This window comes from Trachymyrmex septentrionalis, unplaced genomic scaffold (assembly GCF_001594115.1).
Source record: "Trachymyrmex septentrionalis isolate Tsep2-gDNA-1 unplaced genomic scaffold, Tsep1.0 scaffold66, whole genome shotgun sequence".
Taxonomy (NCBI): domain Eukaryota; kingdom Metazoa; phylum Arthropoda; class Insecta; order Hymenoptera; family Formicidae; genus Trachymyrmex; species Trachymyrmex septentrionalis.
Genome location: NW_017305843.1, coordinates 1483435 through 1501196, shown reverse-complemented (window position 1 = coordinate 1501196; position 17762 = coordinate 1483435). Strand labels below are relative to the sequence as shown.

Sequence of the window (17762 nt, the reverse complement as noted above, 5' to 3'; positions counted from 1 at the left end):
TCAATAATTGTAAATTGTAATAAGGAATATTCAAAGATAATAGATATCTCTGTCTAAATGATTTTAGAATAAATTAATTGGATGTTGTAAAGAAATATGTTTGTTTTAGTTTTGTTTAGTTTGGTATAGTTGTTGATAAACGAAATATTCATATTTCAAATTAAATTTAGATAAACGTTAATATATTTCTATTTCAAGATTTAAAGAAGGATATTTTAATTATAAGAAAGAGAGAACTTCGAGGGTATCAAACTTATATTTTGTATTATCAATTACTATACAAATATGTGAAAAAGTGCCAAAATAATCCACATTGTATGTTATTCACACTAAATCTACGTATTGTGATAAAATTATCTGAAAGATAACCCATGATCGAAAATAAATTCACATTTCGATATTGTATAATAATTATATGAGACTTATCGTGTATAGAAGGTGATACATGAAATGTTATATTATCTCATAAAACTATATTTCAGAATATTGATTTTTTTTAATTGTGTAAGTGAATTTTGCATTTTATTAGAAAATTTTGTTCAATATTAGGTGTGACATCACATTGGGTGAAACGTCATTTACTTTACATATAATACATTTATTTTTAACAAAATTACAAAACTGATATAGAATTAATTACTAAAATTTGGAAAATTGTATCTAATTGAATAACATTCAATATGATTGCTCACAATCTCTTGAAGATGCGATCTTATGTTATGTTATGTTTTTCGACATAAATTTTCAGATAATGAATGACATAATAGCATATAATCAGCATGAATGTCTTTGAGTCTTTGCCACATTTTTTGTTTTCATAAGAACGGTACAACTTTTACTTTATATTCAATGTTTTATCAATCAATTGTCCGATGTCCTTCATTTCATAAACTGATACGCCATCAACTCTGCCTAATTTCGATTTATAATCTATACCATACCTCACGGTTCCATAAATATAAGATTAACTTTAATCTCAGTACAACTTATTCTTCATCTTTTCCCAATTCCAAAATTGGTGAAGAGTAAATTGAACCAAAATAATCTTACATTTGTGGAACCTAACAGAATTTCCACGAAGTATAGTATTTGATTACAATTAAAAAACCGATATTCCACATGTGGTTTGAATGAGATAGTTAAATGGTATGACATTTTATGCGCCATCCTGTATAATCGATAAATAAAAAAAATTAAGATATCAATATAAGAGAAAGATTAATTAAGGTAATTTGCGATTCAATTTGTTTTATTATACATATCACATGTGTAATTCTTTCAAGAGATAATAAATACAGCGTATTTCAATCATGTATGACGTGAATGTTCGTACACGTGGAAATGTTTCGTGTTTTATCCCCGTAATACGTGGATTTCTCGTATAAATTTTTATGGAAAATTCCGCCATAAAGTCTTTTAAAGATCCGACAATACTACCATAACGCCGAGGTCATATTGCGCGAAGTAAAATAATCTCGTGACGCCATGGCTTAGTTCTTAGTTAATTAGCCATAAACCAAGTGGAAACGTATGAACAACAGACACGCGCATGCGGTTACAATATAAATTCGTTCTTATTAAGCATCAATTGGTGTTGTCATGACAATTACAAGATAAAGAACACGGAGTCAGTGATCATCGTGCACTCTTGCTCCCATGATGAATTACTTTCGATGGTGCGTATTGTTTTTCTAGTTGGAAATATACACTAGAAAAATAACAAAGAATACTATATGTTAGTTTTAACATAGCAAATTGAATAGCAAAGCAAGCAAATTTAATTTTTAAACAATTAAAAAAAATAACATAGGATACTAAAATTGATTTTGTTTTTTATTTAATATGTTCTCCTTAAAAAAAAAGTCTAATTTATGGCATTAAATAACTCAGTAATAATAAATAAAAGCAAAAAAAGTGTGATTAAATAAATTTTACTCTAAATTGATGGAGTAAAAAATAACATTATATTGTAATTATTTACAGAAAATTGAGTCGTATATTTTACAGATGTATATTATACTGATATGTTTTATATATATATACGATTATACAATTAAAATCTCTTTTAAAATAATAATTTTTTCTAAAAATATTGTAATACTTTTTTATAGAAAATAACAAACTGAATCGAACAATATTTTAAGAAAATTGTGTTTAAGAGAAAGATGTAATTACATTTTCCACGCGAATAAATATGTAATAGTAACACACAAAATTAAAGCTGTTAAAACCATTTAATTTTCTTTTGCTGTTAAAACCATTTAATTTTAATTTGTCTTTCATTTTTTTTCTAAATCTCGAACCGTTTTGACAATTCATTCCATCAGATTAGATTATCATAATACACTATGTATACGTGTGTAAAGTTCATCCATATAGATATATGTAACATATGTATAATTCTTTTTAATTTGTCAAAAATTTTTCAGTTTTTACAGGAAAAAATAAGTTAATACTTCTAAGAACTAAGAAAATTATTATTATAATAAATTTAAGTTAGATCGATATGTGAATAACACAAATAAACGAAAAAAAAGTTAAATTTAATTAAAGTGATATATAGTACACCTCTAAATTAAAATAAAAATTATTACTATTCTTTTCATCAAAACATACAGCATTGGCGCAATCCAGAAAAAGTATACGATTGTTTCTTGACGACATTCCATTTATTGTAACTAGCTATATACAGGAAGGGATGAAGAATTGCGAATTAGAATTAATTAATCAAGATTGTCCATGAAATTCCTCGCAAGTGTTCTTTTGCAAACGTTTTTACAATGTTCGCTCTAATTGCGTTGTTCTTAGAAATGATCTGTAATAAATGCATGTTTTTCCGCATCGAGAAGACCATTACGAAACAGATTATCTATTACGAAATCAAATCTCGTTATATCGCTTTAAGGAATTATTAAGTACATATTTGTGATTAGATTGACGGCAATGATTCGTCGTGCTGATTCGAATCAGTAATGCTTTTGGTTATCAGCATAGTTTGTCGAACAAATAACCTCGATTTAATTCACGTAAAAAAATTGCTGATTTGAAAAAAATACGAGCATATTTTCTGCATAAATGTGTAAGTTTGATGCAAATATAACATTATATACAAGAAAAGAAATAACTGGATTTTTTTCCTAGTTATTAATTTTCCTAGATATTATACATATATTAAAAATATTAACAATAAGTAATTTCGAGATATCGAATTTTTTAGAAATTGAAGAATCTTTTTCTTCATGAAGATTACTACCTTACTATTGGAAGAAACGTTCTGCGATATTTTGTTAGCTCAAAATTATTTATATATACAATATCTTCGTTAAAAATGATCAAAATTTCAATTTAAAAAAAAGATTTTAAAGTTTAAAATCTGCACTTTCGGTACTTACTATATACTATACTTGAATGGTTACTATATTTTTTAAATTTATGTAAGTTATAATTTTTATATATAGAAAACTATGAACTGAAAAAAAGGAAAATTTTTTTTCTTTTTATAGATCTGTTATGTGCCAAAAAAAATTGCGAAAATTTTTTACTATCTAATACATCATAAAAGTTTTTGAGTTTTCCTTATAAAATTGTTTTTTAAAAATGTTTCTATGATTTTTTGTTCTTGAGTTATTCGCGAGTTAAGTAAAAAGGAGCATTCTGACTTTGATTGCTCATAATTCCATTAAAAATCATCGTACTGCAATTAAAAAAAACAGATTCTTAAGACTAAAACGTTACTCTATCGAATAGTATCATGCTAATTTTTTTAATGTAAAATATATAGAAATTTGAATTAAAAATATTATTATGAATATTACTATTCTATATAACAATTACGCAATAGAAAAAAAGGGACAATATCACATTTTTACCTCTAATGTACATATATTCTATTTTTTTTTTAAATTGGCAATTACACCATACTTGATAGAGCAACGTTTCAGCTTTAAGAATCTGTTTTATTAATTACAGTACGATAATTTTTTTAACAGACTTATGAGTAATCAAAATCAGAATGCTCTTTTATTTAATCCGCGTGTAACTTGATAACAAAAAGTCGTAGAAACATTTTTTGAAAACGAATTTTTAGGAAAAACTTTAAGCCTTTTTATAGATAGAAAATTCGCAACAAGCATATTCCGTACATAATTTTGAGCTAACAAATTCCGCAGAATTTTTTTTTTTCAAGTCACTACAGTTTTGAAGTTTAATATTTAAATACTACATTCAAATTCAAAGATATCAAGAAACTTCTAAAATCGAGTTTTACAATAATCAGAATTTTTAAAATTTAGATTTTAGACTTATAGAACCTGATTAATCAAATTCAGCAACCCTAAAAACCCTTAGAAAGCAAGATCTTTCATAATATTATTAAAAACAGGGTTGTTAGTGCAAAAAAAAATTTACCTGACTTTTCCCGATCACTTTTTTGAAAAAATTATTATATATACTTAAAAAGATAATAAAATAATGAAAAAATTACAGATTATTCTAAATCATATTTAAAAATAATACGACAAATTTGGTGACGGTTTTCTGGATCGTAAATTATTTTATAAAAATAGTTATAAATAGTTTTTTAATCTGTGCTTTAATAAAAATGTATGGAAATGTATTATAAAATAAATGACAAAAATCTCAATTTTTTTATAGTACATAATGTATTCAAAATTATTTATATATAGAGTTACATTGCGATGCATGAACTAATTGTCCAGTAAATAAATATTTTGTTCTATATCTTTGTAACTAAGTGAATCGTAATAAAACTTTGCATAAGTTATATTTTGAATATTTAAAGAACTTATTAAAAATTTTTAATTGTTAATAAAAAATAACAAATAAAATAAATAAACGATAAAAATGTTTTTAAATAAAATATGTAATCTTATTCATACAATTTTCATACATATGTAGTTTATTTGAAATATAAATATTAATTCATTCACATTTTCAAATTCAATTTTCTTTGCAGGGATTGGACGTGTGATACATTCTTAAACGCAATTTCCTGCTAAAACGATTTGAGCAACAAAATTCGCTCTAAAACAAATTAAGAACGAAATAGCACTAAATTTTTGACCGGTCCAAACTTGATTTGGAGGGGAGTTTAGCTAGGTTAATAAAGATGATAGAAAGGATTCTTTCCTTATATACATATATTATATTTTCAAGTAGATCGCTATTAGCTAATGCTCAATATTATATTTTTCTATTCATTGGAGAAAGACTAAAAAATACGCGCTTGTTCACAAAGCACGAGTTTTACAAGTTATACATATATTTCCATATACATGTATACATTAGTTGCTTTCCATTTACACCGATTCTCTGATAATTCTCACTTGTGATGTCATAACTCAGTTGAATGCGCGTTCCTTTTGCATTCTGACAAGATTTAACTGAGTTTTTACTCATAATCTGCACAAGATCGAGACTGTGTGCTTTAGTGAGTCTCGTAAACTCATTTTAAATGTAAAGTTATGAATCTGTGTTATCATGTGATAACTTTTTACCAAAGTAAGCAAATAATGATATCATTAATCTGAGTATGAAATACTCAGCTCACTTCAAACTCAGTTTCACTTGTGTGTAAATGGAAAGCAACTATTATATAGATTCGAGTCCTGTTACTTCATCTCTTCAATCTTTGACTGTTGTTTGATGCGGTAATCTGACAGAGCAGCCTTAATTGCGTCCTCGGCAAGCACTGCAATTTGCGAAAAAATTGTAACTGATAAAACTGATTACTAATTGTACTGATATTTGTAAGATCACAAAATCCTGATACTTAATTATATTTGATTTTTACATTTTCTATTGGAATACATATTTGTCTTATCTCAGAAAATATTGTTATGATAGTCTAATTTAAAATTAATAAAACAAATTTATTAGTAGGTATGTGTACTTACTCGAACAGTGTAGCTTGACAGGCGGAAGGCAAAGCTCTTTTGCAATGTCAGTATTTTTCAATGCCAATGCTTCGTCCACCTAAAAAATTTAATAGCAAATTAAAATTCTTATATTGTAATACATTTTACAGTATATAGTTACAACTCGAACATAAAGTAAATACTTGAACAAAATTTAAGAGAGCTTGTAAAAGGTGTGTTATTCACCATGAATATTGAAAATCTATTGTTCATGTTACATATACCATAGATTTTCAGTATATGCAGTGAATAACGGAATACAACCAATGATGACACTATGATTTGCATGTTTAAAGTTATAACCATATAAAATATGCTCCAATATATTACAAGTTCATTCAATTCAAAGAATAATCATAATTTAGCATAATTAAGATTAAATCATAGTAAATTATAAAATTAAAAAATCTCACCGTTTTCCCTTTAACCCATTCTGTTGCTAAAGAACTTGAAGCAATAGCAGAACCACAACCAAAAGTCTTGAATTTTGCATCAATTATCTTGCCATCTTCATTGACCTTGATCTGAAGTTTCATTACATCACCACAAGCCGGTGCTCCTACAAGACCTGTCCCAACTTGTTCATCATTCTTATCCAAGGAACCAACATTTCTGGGATTTTCATAGTGATCTAATACCTGTTTAATTGTAAAATCAGATCATTTTTGTTTAAGACTTTTAGCTTAGAAATATCATAATACACATAAACATTATGTATATGCAACAATTAATGATTCATTAATAAAATCATAGTATACAAATATTGTATAAATTAATAAATAAAATTTATATATCTTGCATAACATATTTTACATGAATGTTTATATAATAAAATAATAACATATGACATTTTAGATAAAACAAATTGATTACTGTAAATAGAAGTCATTATGTGCACCGACTTTAAAAATATAACTGATTGTGACATATATAATTTATGAATATTTTCATCATAATGGAATATAATAAAAACAACATGAAAAAGACGAAAATACAATCTATAGCTATATTTTGATATATATAGAAGTATATTAAAAATCTATAATTTATGTTACATATATTATAGATCTTCAGCAATGACAATGTATATATTAGAACATGAAACACAAAGTATATATTCATACTTGGTGTTAAAAAAGATTACGCCACATTACATCATACAACCAGTTTGTTACGCAGTAAAATTATAAAATATTTTAATAGAAAATTTTTTATAAAATTATTATACACACAGTCCCTTTCTGTATAAATAAGATTTTCTAAATTTTTTATCGTATTAACGCCGGATATTAGATTACGCTCGGAATGTGACTACATCAAAACGTTGATATCAAATATTAAAAATTATGTTACATATATTATAGATCTTCAGCAATGTATATATTGGAACATGAAACACAAAGTATATATTCATACTTGGTGTTAAAAAAGATTACGCCACATTACATCACACAACCAGTTTGTTACGCAGTAAAATTATAAAATATTTTAATAGAAAATTTTTCTATTCATATATATAAAAATACATTCGCTTATTTAACATAAATGAGATATAGATTATTAGATTAACATTATTATTAGACAAATATTAATAAAAGAACATGTACGTGTGAAACATACGCGATTAAAGGTTGGGATTGGAATTATGACAAGGATAAAAAAATGACGATAATTACGTTTGCATGATAGAATACGGTCGGAACGCTCCGTGAAATGATCTTGGACGTCGTGCCGATTCCGGCGGGCAATGCCCGGAACAATGCCATCTCCTTTTATGCGCACTTTATCATGAATCCGCGCTATATCTCTTCAACTATTTCAATAATATTCAATAATCGCGTTCAGCCTTCAAGCTTTCAGCCACTTTCAGCAGACTCTAGAGTAGACACATGGTGGAAGTATAAAGGCTCATTTTTAGGATGCATTTTCATCACATGCGCAATAACTAAAATCTACCATCTTATATTTGCGACGCATGCTCGTATAAGCTGTGTTCCAAATTTCACTATCAGTGCTGAAAATGTATAGTATACCATCGACGAGATACTATTAAAAATCGTCAATCCTGGGCAAATTTTTGGCGATATAAAAAGGACCCCAAGGGCCTGGAGATAATTGAAGAACACTGATATTAAAAAAATTTATATTCGCCATATTAGATTCGCCATTTTCTTTCTTGCAATTTTAACTTCGGATTTGTAAGCAGTAATGTCAAAAATCCTGTGATACCAAATTTCGTATAAATTGAACAACTCTCAAGCTGACTTTTCATACGCAACACGCTGTGACAGCAATTCGTATTGGTTAACAATTTTACATGAGATGATGCACTTCCGGCAAAATACATTTTGCCGCATCTCATTGAAGTTCAACCGAACGAACAACGAGCAGCAAAAAATTCGAAGCCGAGAAAGTTTGCAAAAAATGTGAAAATTGAGTACATTTATAATAAGTACATACAATGAGTACATTTTTATTAAGATTTCAAGTGATGGGGATATTCTAAATAATTATCTGAAATGATAATTGTCCAAATTGTAACTGCACTAACAGTTGCCATATAATCACAAGTTTTTAGCTTTTTAAGTTTTTTGTATTAATTTTCAAACTGAGCAAATAAAAGACACATATTTGAGATTAAACTTTAATACATATGCTGTTGTTACTCCTTTTTATGCGCAGCAAAATGCAGCGAAAGTAATTGTGAAAAATTGGTATCACGTGACATTATTGCTGTTGCAGTGCTGCGCATGAAAAGGCACCTTCATATTTTGGTCAACTTTTCGGGATTTGTAACAATTGGGAACCACTGACCCGTACAGCCGTGCCTGTTCCGTCATACAACTGTTTACGGAACGTATGCGAGGAATGACAGTTAACGGTTCTCGCCATAAAAATTTTGAACATTAACGAAATAGCGAATAGGTACGTGCAGCTTCGTCCGTCTATTTGCGAAGGATGCTCAAGCACCGTCGCGACGAGAAATCAGACAAAATCGCGTGAACCCATGATTGAGCGATGCTTCGAATGATCGACGCCGCCGAATCGAACACATCGCGGTGATCTAGTTCTGGGACATGTGTCTCACAGACGATACGCTCAGTGAAGTGATCGATATTTGTCGATAACGATAACGGTCTTTACTCGTTTGCAGTGTGCTTCAAACCAAGAATGGCTAGCCGAGACCCGTCAGTCTCCTCCAAAATCGCAGATGATCATAGCGTCGAGGTTAGCATTGAGGTCGATTGGATCCGTTTTCGTTCTCTAGCGGCGTCTTTATTTCATTTCAATGCAAAAAGATATGAAAAAACGAACTAATCTATTATTATTGCGTAAAACATAACGACAGCCATAAAACTTTAATAATGCTTTTTCTTATTCTGGAAATTTACAATAATATTTTTGCTGTAAAACTGAACCTCTTTGAGCATATTTTATTATTTTGGATCAGTATCTTTATAATAAAATTTCTTAATGTGAGATGCTAATAATTCGTTCATTATTTATGTCTAAATAAAAAATGTGAAGATTCTAAAATATATATTAATGATTAAATTAACAACAATAAAATTATATTTATTTTATTCTAAAATTATAAATAGTTATTGTATATATAAAGTACACTATAAAAAAGATACATTATTATATGCATATTAAATCGATTAATTATATAAGAATAGTAATATTATAATTACATACTATAATATAAGATTAATGGTGATAATGAAATACAACCTCTTACTTTCTTATTATAGACATTGGCAGAAGTTTTCCGATGTTTCATTTGTATGGAAAAGTTGAGAGATGCGCATCTCTGTCCTCACTGCAGTAAATTGTGTTGTTATACCTGTATTAGAAGGTGGCTCACTGAGCAGCGCTCTCAATGTCCTCACTGTCGGGCTTCTCTTCACTTACACGAACTAGTAAATTGTCGTTGGGTCGAGGAAGTAACCCAGCAACTTGATACATTGCAAGCTGTTTGTATATCTAATTTTCGACATGATGATTCCAGCAGAGACAGGTGTGAAATAATATTCTAGAATTTTAGAGACATTTATTTTTTTTATTTAAAATTAAAAACTAATATATTTTTTAATAATTTGATTTTTTATTCTATTATTTATTCAAAGCATGTATTTTTGTACAATATATAACTTATATTTGTAATATTTGAACTTTTATTTATTATTATCACAGATGCACAACACATCAGGAAAAATTATCTGTGTATTGTTGGACTTGCCGTAAATGTATTTGTCATCAATGTGCTCTTTGGGGAGGTACTCATTCGGGGCATACATTTAAACCTTTAGAAGATGTTTATGAGCAACATGTTTCTCAGATAAAAGCAGAAGTAGGTCAATTAAATAGACGACTCATGGAATTAATCAGTCTTGTTCAAGAAGTGGTATGTTATGTTTATAAATTTTTAATTTAGAAAAATGAAAGAAAATTGTAAATGTGTAGGCATATGAATTTATTCTGTTACATTTTGTAATTTTATCATATTTATATTTTATTAGGAGAGAAATGTTGAATCGGTGAGAGCTGCGAAAGATGAAAGAGTAAGAGAGATTAGAAACGCAATAGAATTAATGATAGCTCGTCTGGATTCTCAATTAAAAGCTAAACTGCTGACTCTGATGGGTCAGAAGAATTCGTTAACTTTGGAAACCGAACAGCTAGAGGCTCTATTACAAGAGGTGGAATATCAGTTGCACACATGTACACGCTCTGAATTGATCGTTAAAAGCGCCGAGCTATCTCGCAAGATACATCAAGTTCGCAAAAAACCAATGACGAGTTTTGTCACTGCACCAGTACCTGCCGACTTTCACAGGTAAGGCTTCTAAAGTAAAGATTAACGTAATTATTGTACATATATATTTATATATGAAATTTGTTCACATAATTATAATGATTAAAGATTTATCATTATAATTTCATATTAAATTTCAAGAGTTATTTTATTCTAGTGAAATTGTGCCAGGCTACGACAGCGCAACATTTGCTATGCAAAATTTTACTCAGCTTCAACTGAAAGCTGATCCTGTATATTCTACACCATTGCATGTGAATGGGCTGTGCTGGCGACTGAAAGTATATCCAGATGGCAATGGAGTTGTACGTGGAAATTATTTGTCAGTATTTTTAGAACTCAGTGCTGGATTGCCGGAAACTTCAAAGTATGTAAAATTCATAAGTAATGATTTGTACATTTCTTGTACCGAAAGTAATACATCATATATCTAAAAATATAAAACAAAAAATATTTATTTTATTATATTTTAAAAATTTTTGTAGGTATGAGTACAGAGTTGAAATGATTCATCAAGGTTCTCGTGACACGAGTAAAAATATTGTTCGCGAATTTGCGTCTGATTTTGAGATCGGCGAATGTTGGGGATATAATAGATTCTTTCGATTAGACTTACTCGCAACGGAAGGTTACTTAAATACAGAATTAGATACTCTCATATTGAGGTAAATATTTTTATTTATTATTTTTTAATTAATGTTATAAAGCTAAATTGATTAAAAATTTTTATGTTTTAAAAAAGTTTTGAATATATTTGTGTACATAATAAACTTTTTATATATCTTATATCTTATATATTGTAGGTTAAATCTACAAGTATTTTTATACAGATTAAAACTATAATCATTAGCATTATCATTATGAGCATAATATTGAATAAGATAATACATTACTTATTTAATAACAAATTGTATATAATTATCTAATATAAAATTGACAGATTCCAAGTACGACCACCGACATTTTATCAACGCTGTAGAGATCAACAATGGTACATTAGCCAATTATTAACTGTTCAAAATCAATATATCACTCAGATTAATGAATTGAAAGAGGTAAATGGTTTAAAATCTGAAAATATATAATATAAAATAACATATTTATATATTACGATTATAAGATAATCTAAAATAATATAATTATGAAATAAATCTATATACGCAAAAATTTATTTTATAAAATATTTAACTGGAAAAACAGTAAGTTAATTCTGATATTTTATACATTTATACGTATAGTTAAATACTTATTGATCATATATAATACAGATAAAATTTTATTAGAATAATATAGAAATATTTTATGTTAAAAAAATACTTTTTTATACACAGAGATTAGCGATAGAAATTTCTCGTAATGCCATGGCGGCTACCAGAGCTACTAGTGGAAGTAATGGAACGATATGCGCAGCAACTGTAAATACATCGCCTATATGTATGCAGCAACAGCAGCAGCAACAAGATACAGGCGAGCCAATGATCAATTCAAATACACGAACAATTGATGTATATTCTACTACGAATGGAACACCAGTGAGGTATAAATGCTGCAAATCTACTTAAGCGAATTGCATCAGATTAATTAAACCTTCATACATTTTAAATAAAAAGCTTTATTATTTTTAACTTTCAAGATTCTGAACGCAAGTATATATTCTATAATAATAAAACATATTTTTTTATAATAGATCAATACTGAATACACTTCCCAATAATAATGGCAACTCGACGGTACCAAGCGATCAATTGATGCCAATGTGTGAGCTAAGCGAGCTGTCGAGTATGCATACTCTCAGCTCTACGACGACATTGTCATCGAAGACGTCATTGAAGACGCACCGTGCCAATTTGAATGTTATCGAGGCTGAGAATACTTCATCGCCACGTCGCGCCAACGATACATCACCCGAGGAATGCCAAACCACGGGAATTCACCTAGTTTCCTCGTCACCTTATTCATCACCCAACGTACTTGGTCATCAACCGCTGAATCTATTGTCCAATAATAGCGCCAGTGATCCCCTGCTGTCTACATCGGTATTATCGTCGATGACAAGCAATGTGCATCGAGTTAATAGCTCAAGTGTCGCGGAAGGCGAAGCCGCGCAACGTTGCACCAATGATGCGTCGCCAGGAGAGTGTCAGGCTACCAACAACGGTGTCCATTCTCCATCGTCATTTTACTTGTCTCCGTTAAATCTCTCGTCTGATAGCAGTATCAGCAGTAGCGACGTGAGCATAGTCTTTTTATTTTTTTAAATATTTTTAGTTTTATATTTTTTACCAACTTTATTAAGAATCTATCGTTATCACATTATAGGAATTAAATGAACATGATATTTTTATGGACGAATGCGAACACAATGAGCCCAACATCACACTTTTGGATTTAACGAATGATGAAAATGACGTAGATGATGAGACCATGTCAGGTAAAAAAATGCAAATTGTATATGTATATCAGATATATCGTTATGCAGATAGAAAATAACGTTATATTTAACCCTAGTTATACATACTTTTTTTCTACTTTTGATATACACATCCCATGGGTCCCTAGGATCCCATCCATTTGTTATCTTTCGTAACTTTCGTAAAAATGGATATATTTTAATGAATTTTTTTTTAATCGATGGAGAATTGATTAAGGAACAAGTCCGTAATATGTAAAAGTCGATAGAATTAAGGAGCTTCGAGATATATAGGTTCAAAGAAAAAGAAAAGTCCAGAAACTTGAAAAAACTTCGATTTTAGCAAATTGCACTGGGGTGAGTTTTAGGACAATTGAGTAGGATGGTTCTGAATATGTATAGCGAGGGTTAATACATATTTATATTGTAAAAGAAATGCAATAAATGATGAAAATTTTAAGATCAAATATTAATTGTTAGATAAAATAAATAATACGTGGTTGTATAAGTCATAATTAAAGCTGCAAAAAATGTTTGTTCGAGATGTTAAGTAGTGTATTGCAAAATTAGGTGCTAGCTCGAACAGAGATTCATCCAGAAATGAGCAAGAACAACGATTGTGCACTGTCGATAGAGATGTTGAAAGCGAAAATTCCATGAATGAAAGACAACATGAAGAATGTGTGAAAGAAATCCCTACGTCCGTCATCCCCATTAGCTTTTATGCGAGCTCGTAGAATCCTATCTTTATTCTTATTCCATATTTAAATTTGATTTACTTTGCACAGTTTAAATCACTCTGTATTTAACTGTACTCCACCTAATGCATGTACGTATCCTATATTATTAATCCTGTATTATTAATATTTAAATATTCAAATTATTAAAATTACTCTGTTTTAATGCGTCCGTGTATCTTATGTATAATTAATACAAATGTTTAAATTGTTAAAATTACTCTGTAATTAGTCAAACTATCTGTTCTGTACATTTTCATGTACATAAAAAGCACTTGTATTTATGAAAACTATTTGATTATTCGAAAATAAAAAACTTTTTATTTGTCAAACAATATTAAATCATAACTATGTTAACTATTGTTATAAATTCTTTATTTTTAATAAATATAAGAACTTAATATACATTAAATATATAATTAAAATAATCTCTATAATATATTCTATATAAAAAGTAACTTAATATTCATATATATTAAACATATACATTTAATACAATTTTGATAAGAAAAATATGATAAATAAAAAAGTATAGGATGATTAATGATTAATTATTATAAATTTATTTATAATAGTGATAAATCAGAATATTTTTTTTAGGAGAGAACGACGTTGAAGTTGCGGAATCTCTAGCATCTTGGGTTCAAAATAAGCAGCGTACAAAGCAACAAAATAATAGGGATACTGTTACAGATACATGCAGGTATATTTATTGCTTTTGTAATATTAAAACAATATATGGAAAAAAATATATGGATTTCATAAATATTATAAAAATTATTATTTAAATATAGAAGTAAATATATTAAATTAAATATAAGTTAAACAAGAAGTAAACTGACTTTACATAGTTATATAAATTTATATTTTTTATTTGTAACAACAAAATTTCAGTTTAATCAAGAAACAGATTTTGATAAAAATTTTACATTTACGCGTAAAAATGAAAAAAGCGTTTAATATTAAACAGAGGATTATGATTACATATATATATATAAATTTTATTTTTTTTATTGTCATATTAAATTTAATTATATGAGAGAAAAAAATCTTTAACATTAAGCTAAAAAAACATTTCTAATTAAGACAAAATATGCAAAATTTGGATAAAGTGTTATATATATATTAAATGAAAAAAAAAAGATAATAAAATCTTTTGTGATGTAGGTTGAGGGAAATAATGCTGCTGCATCTTTTCGAGATGCAAGACAGAAATTCAACATGGAACTCTTTATGTCTCGGTCAACAAGCAGATAGGAGCTGTGATTCTAGGACCTCGCTCGCAAGTCTACGACGTCACAGTTCCAGCCCGTCGCACTGCAATGCTCCAGCGCAATCTACTACGCCCGCGGTGTACTCGCACAAGCACCCTGAACTTGATACTGCCGCTTGCAATGATTTAAATTTAAATATTGATAACAAGCATCCTAATTGTGCTTTTCATCATTCCCAACCGCAAGCACTTTGCGGCGCTAAGACTAAATTGAATCGACTGCCGAATATCTGTCAATCGGAGCTAGCTGCAACAATAGCTTCCAGCAGTCAAATACCGATAACTAGATCCGAACCAGCGACGCGTTCCAATTCAATAGACTGTGAAAACGATATCCCAAAGCTGCCAGTAGTTAATAAAATCAATCAGGATATAGAGTCTCCTAGATTGCGTTTAGATCTCATAGTGCCAAATGGTGAGTAATGAGATATTAAAAGAAATAATATTGAATTGATAATGATAGTTCATCTCATAGCAAATGTAAAAAAAAAGTAAGTAATGTGAAAGTATCAGTAAATGTATTATTTTTTAATAGACTTTAAAAAAAACTTAAATTTGATAACATATACAATAGCTTCTGCAACAAATAATTTAATTTGGAGTATAAAAATAGCAAAAAGTTTATTTTTTGCTATTATAATATTGTTATTGACCAATATTATTCAATTTATGATTTAAAAAAAATAACAAAATTGAGAGAAGCAGCAATAATATTTTTATATGTTTGAACAATATTGTTTCAGTACTTTTAAACAGTAATAAAATTATGTCAAAACATTTATTATCTCGGCGTCAATCATCTCCGAGTTCATCCACTAGCATGAATTTAATAAATGACAGTAGTAAGATGTTCAAGTTTGACCAATTATTCGAAGCCATTCAATTGTCACCAAACTCACAAAAAGATGCAATTGCTAGCGTCACAAACAAATCAAAATCAAGGTAAGATTTGAATATTATACGAATAGAATAAAAATGAAGCATTTAAAAAAAATCATAAATATAAAGAGACCCTTTCCAGTTATTATCTTTGCTTTGCTTTAACAATTTTAATCAATTTGTTTATATTCAATGTATAGGAAAAATGTTTTGCCTGATGCAAGGAATAACACTTGCACTGCTAGTGGAAGTTCCGTTACACTCTCATTGGCGCAAGAGAGTACACCATCATCATCAATATCATCATCTACAAACACTGCAGTGGACACAATTCCTAGTCCTAACAGTTACAGCTGGTCACCAGCATTGTATCAGCATGGTAATTATTACAAAATAAAAATTATATATTTTGTATAAAATTTATATGTAATTATATATTATATATATGTTTAAATATATAAAAATTTATCTTTTTCCTTTTAAATCTCTTTAAAACATCAAAGTTTGATATTTTTTAAGTTTCACATTGCAAAATAACATTTGTCTTATATTTCAGGACAAAAAACTGTTTTAGATACAGTTTTAGCTGTACAAGGTTCTTCGAATAATACTCTTAGTAAGACTATTGATAAGTAAGTAAAATGCTTACTAAACGTTATATCTTTAACAGTCTTTCAAATACGATGCATATATTTTATTATATACGTAAATTATAAAATTACATTCTTTTCGTTTTTATCTATTTGCGCAGGTCCACAGAGGAAACCGCCAGTTTGCCGTAATAATTTATAATTAAAATAACTATGCATAGCAGATGTTCTGTGATTTCCATTTTATCAAATATTAATTATAATTGCGAAGTTAAAAGAGAGAAAGGAATAATTATTACAAATAGAATTCTGAGATGATATACGAATATATTTGATTTTATTCGTTGCTCGAAAATCAACAAGATATCTCTCAGATCTATTACATATTGTGCAACATAAAAAAATATAACAATATAATTGCTCTATTTTCAGCTGCTGCTTAAGGCTATGTATATGAAATTATTATCTTTAAAATTGCATTCCAAGAAGTGCATGGAATAAGATGATTTATTAGAATATATTATTTACATTATTTATTTCTCACATGTGAGTTACACGTCCAGTAAGAACAAATAAAGATTAGTAATGAATTATAACCAGATGACTTATATTCTATATTTATTCTCCGTTAACAAATGTTTAACAAAATTTTATTTATTATATCTGAATTTGAAAGTAAAAATTAAAGATTTCTTTACAATTAGAATTGGAAAGATTAAAAAATCAAATTTAACAACTTGACCTGCAATAATGATGCAAGTAGACATAGTGGCTTGTATTCAGAACGCGCTTTTATTGTTAAATTCTATAGTACGCGTAACGTAAATTACAGCATGTTAGTGCGCTAACATTGTTGTAAAAAGAGACACAATGTAACTACAGTAGCAAAAATAGCTTCTTCGATGTCGGTGGTCATCGATCACGTAACTGTCAGCCATGTTGAGGGTTTTACGGACCACTGAATTTAAACGGCATCAAAAGATGTTGTAGTATTTCGCATATAATGATACAGCCACAATAGAAGGAATAAGAAATTAGGAATAAGGAATAAGGATTCCAACCTATCAGAAACCATGTATTTCCGTGTATCCAATATCTGATAAGTTGAAAGTCTTATT

General features: G+C 28.5%; 2 protein-coding genes across 2 annotated transcripts; one reads left to right on the top strand and one right to left on the bottom strand.

Moving 5' to 3' along the window:
- Positions 1 to 5144: 5144 nt before the first annotated feature.
- Positions 5145 to 7817, bottom strand: LOC108753150 (iron-sulfur cluster assembly scaffold protein IscU). Its single transcript, XM_018494500.1, has 4 exons — positions 7613 to 7817; positions 6350 to 6574; positions 5916 to 5994; positions 5145 to 5710 (listed from the first exon to the last, which is right to left on the bottom strand). Exons 1-4 carry the CDS (start codon positions 7700 to 7702, stop codon positions 5631 to 5633), a joined length of 474 nt encoding a protein of 157 aa, XP_018350002.1. The 5' UTR covers positions 7703 to 7817; the 3' UTR covers positions 5145 to 5630.
- A 965-nt stretch (positions 7818 to 8782) lies between these two features.
- On the top strand, positions 8783 to 16926 carry LOC108753202. The gene is made up of 16 exons (XM_018494592.1): positions 8783 to 9164; positions 9692 to 9957; positions 10134 to 10344; positions 10460 to 10776; positions 10913 to 11122; positions 11241 to 11420; positions 11696 to 11810; positions 12087 to 12292; positions 12443 to 12986; positions 13075 to 13186; positions 14503 to 14605; positions 15070 to 15590; positions 15919 to 16117; positions 16255 to 16433; positions 16611 to 16686; positions 16806 to 16926. Exons 1-16 carry the CDS (start codon positions 9108 to 9110, stop codon positions 16834 to 16836), a joined length of 3327 nt encoding a protein of 1108 aa, XP_018350094.1. The 5' UTR covers positions 8783 to 9107; the 3' UTR covers positions 16837 to 16926.
- The last annotated feature ends 836 nt before the right edge of the window (positions 16927 to 17762 follow it).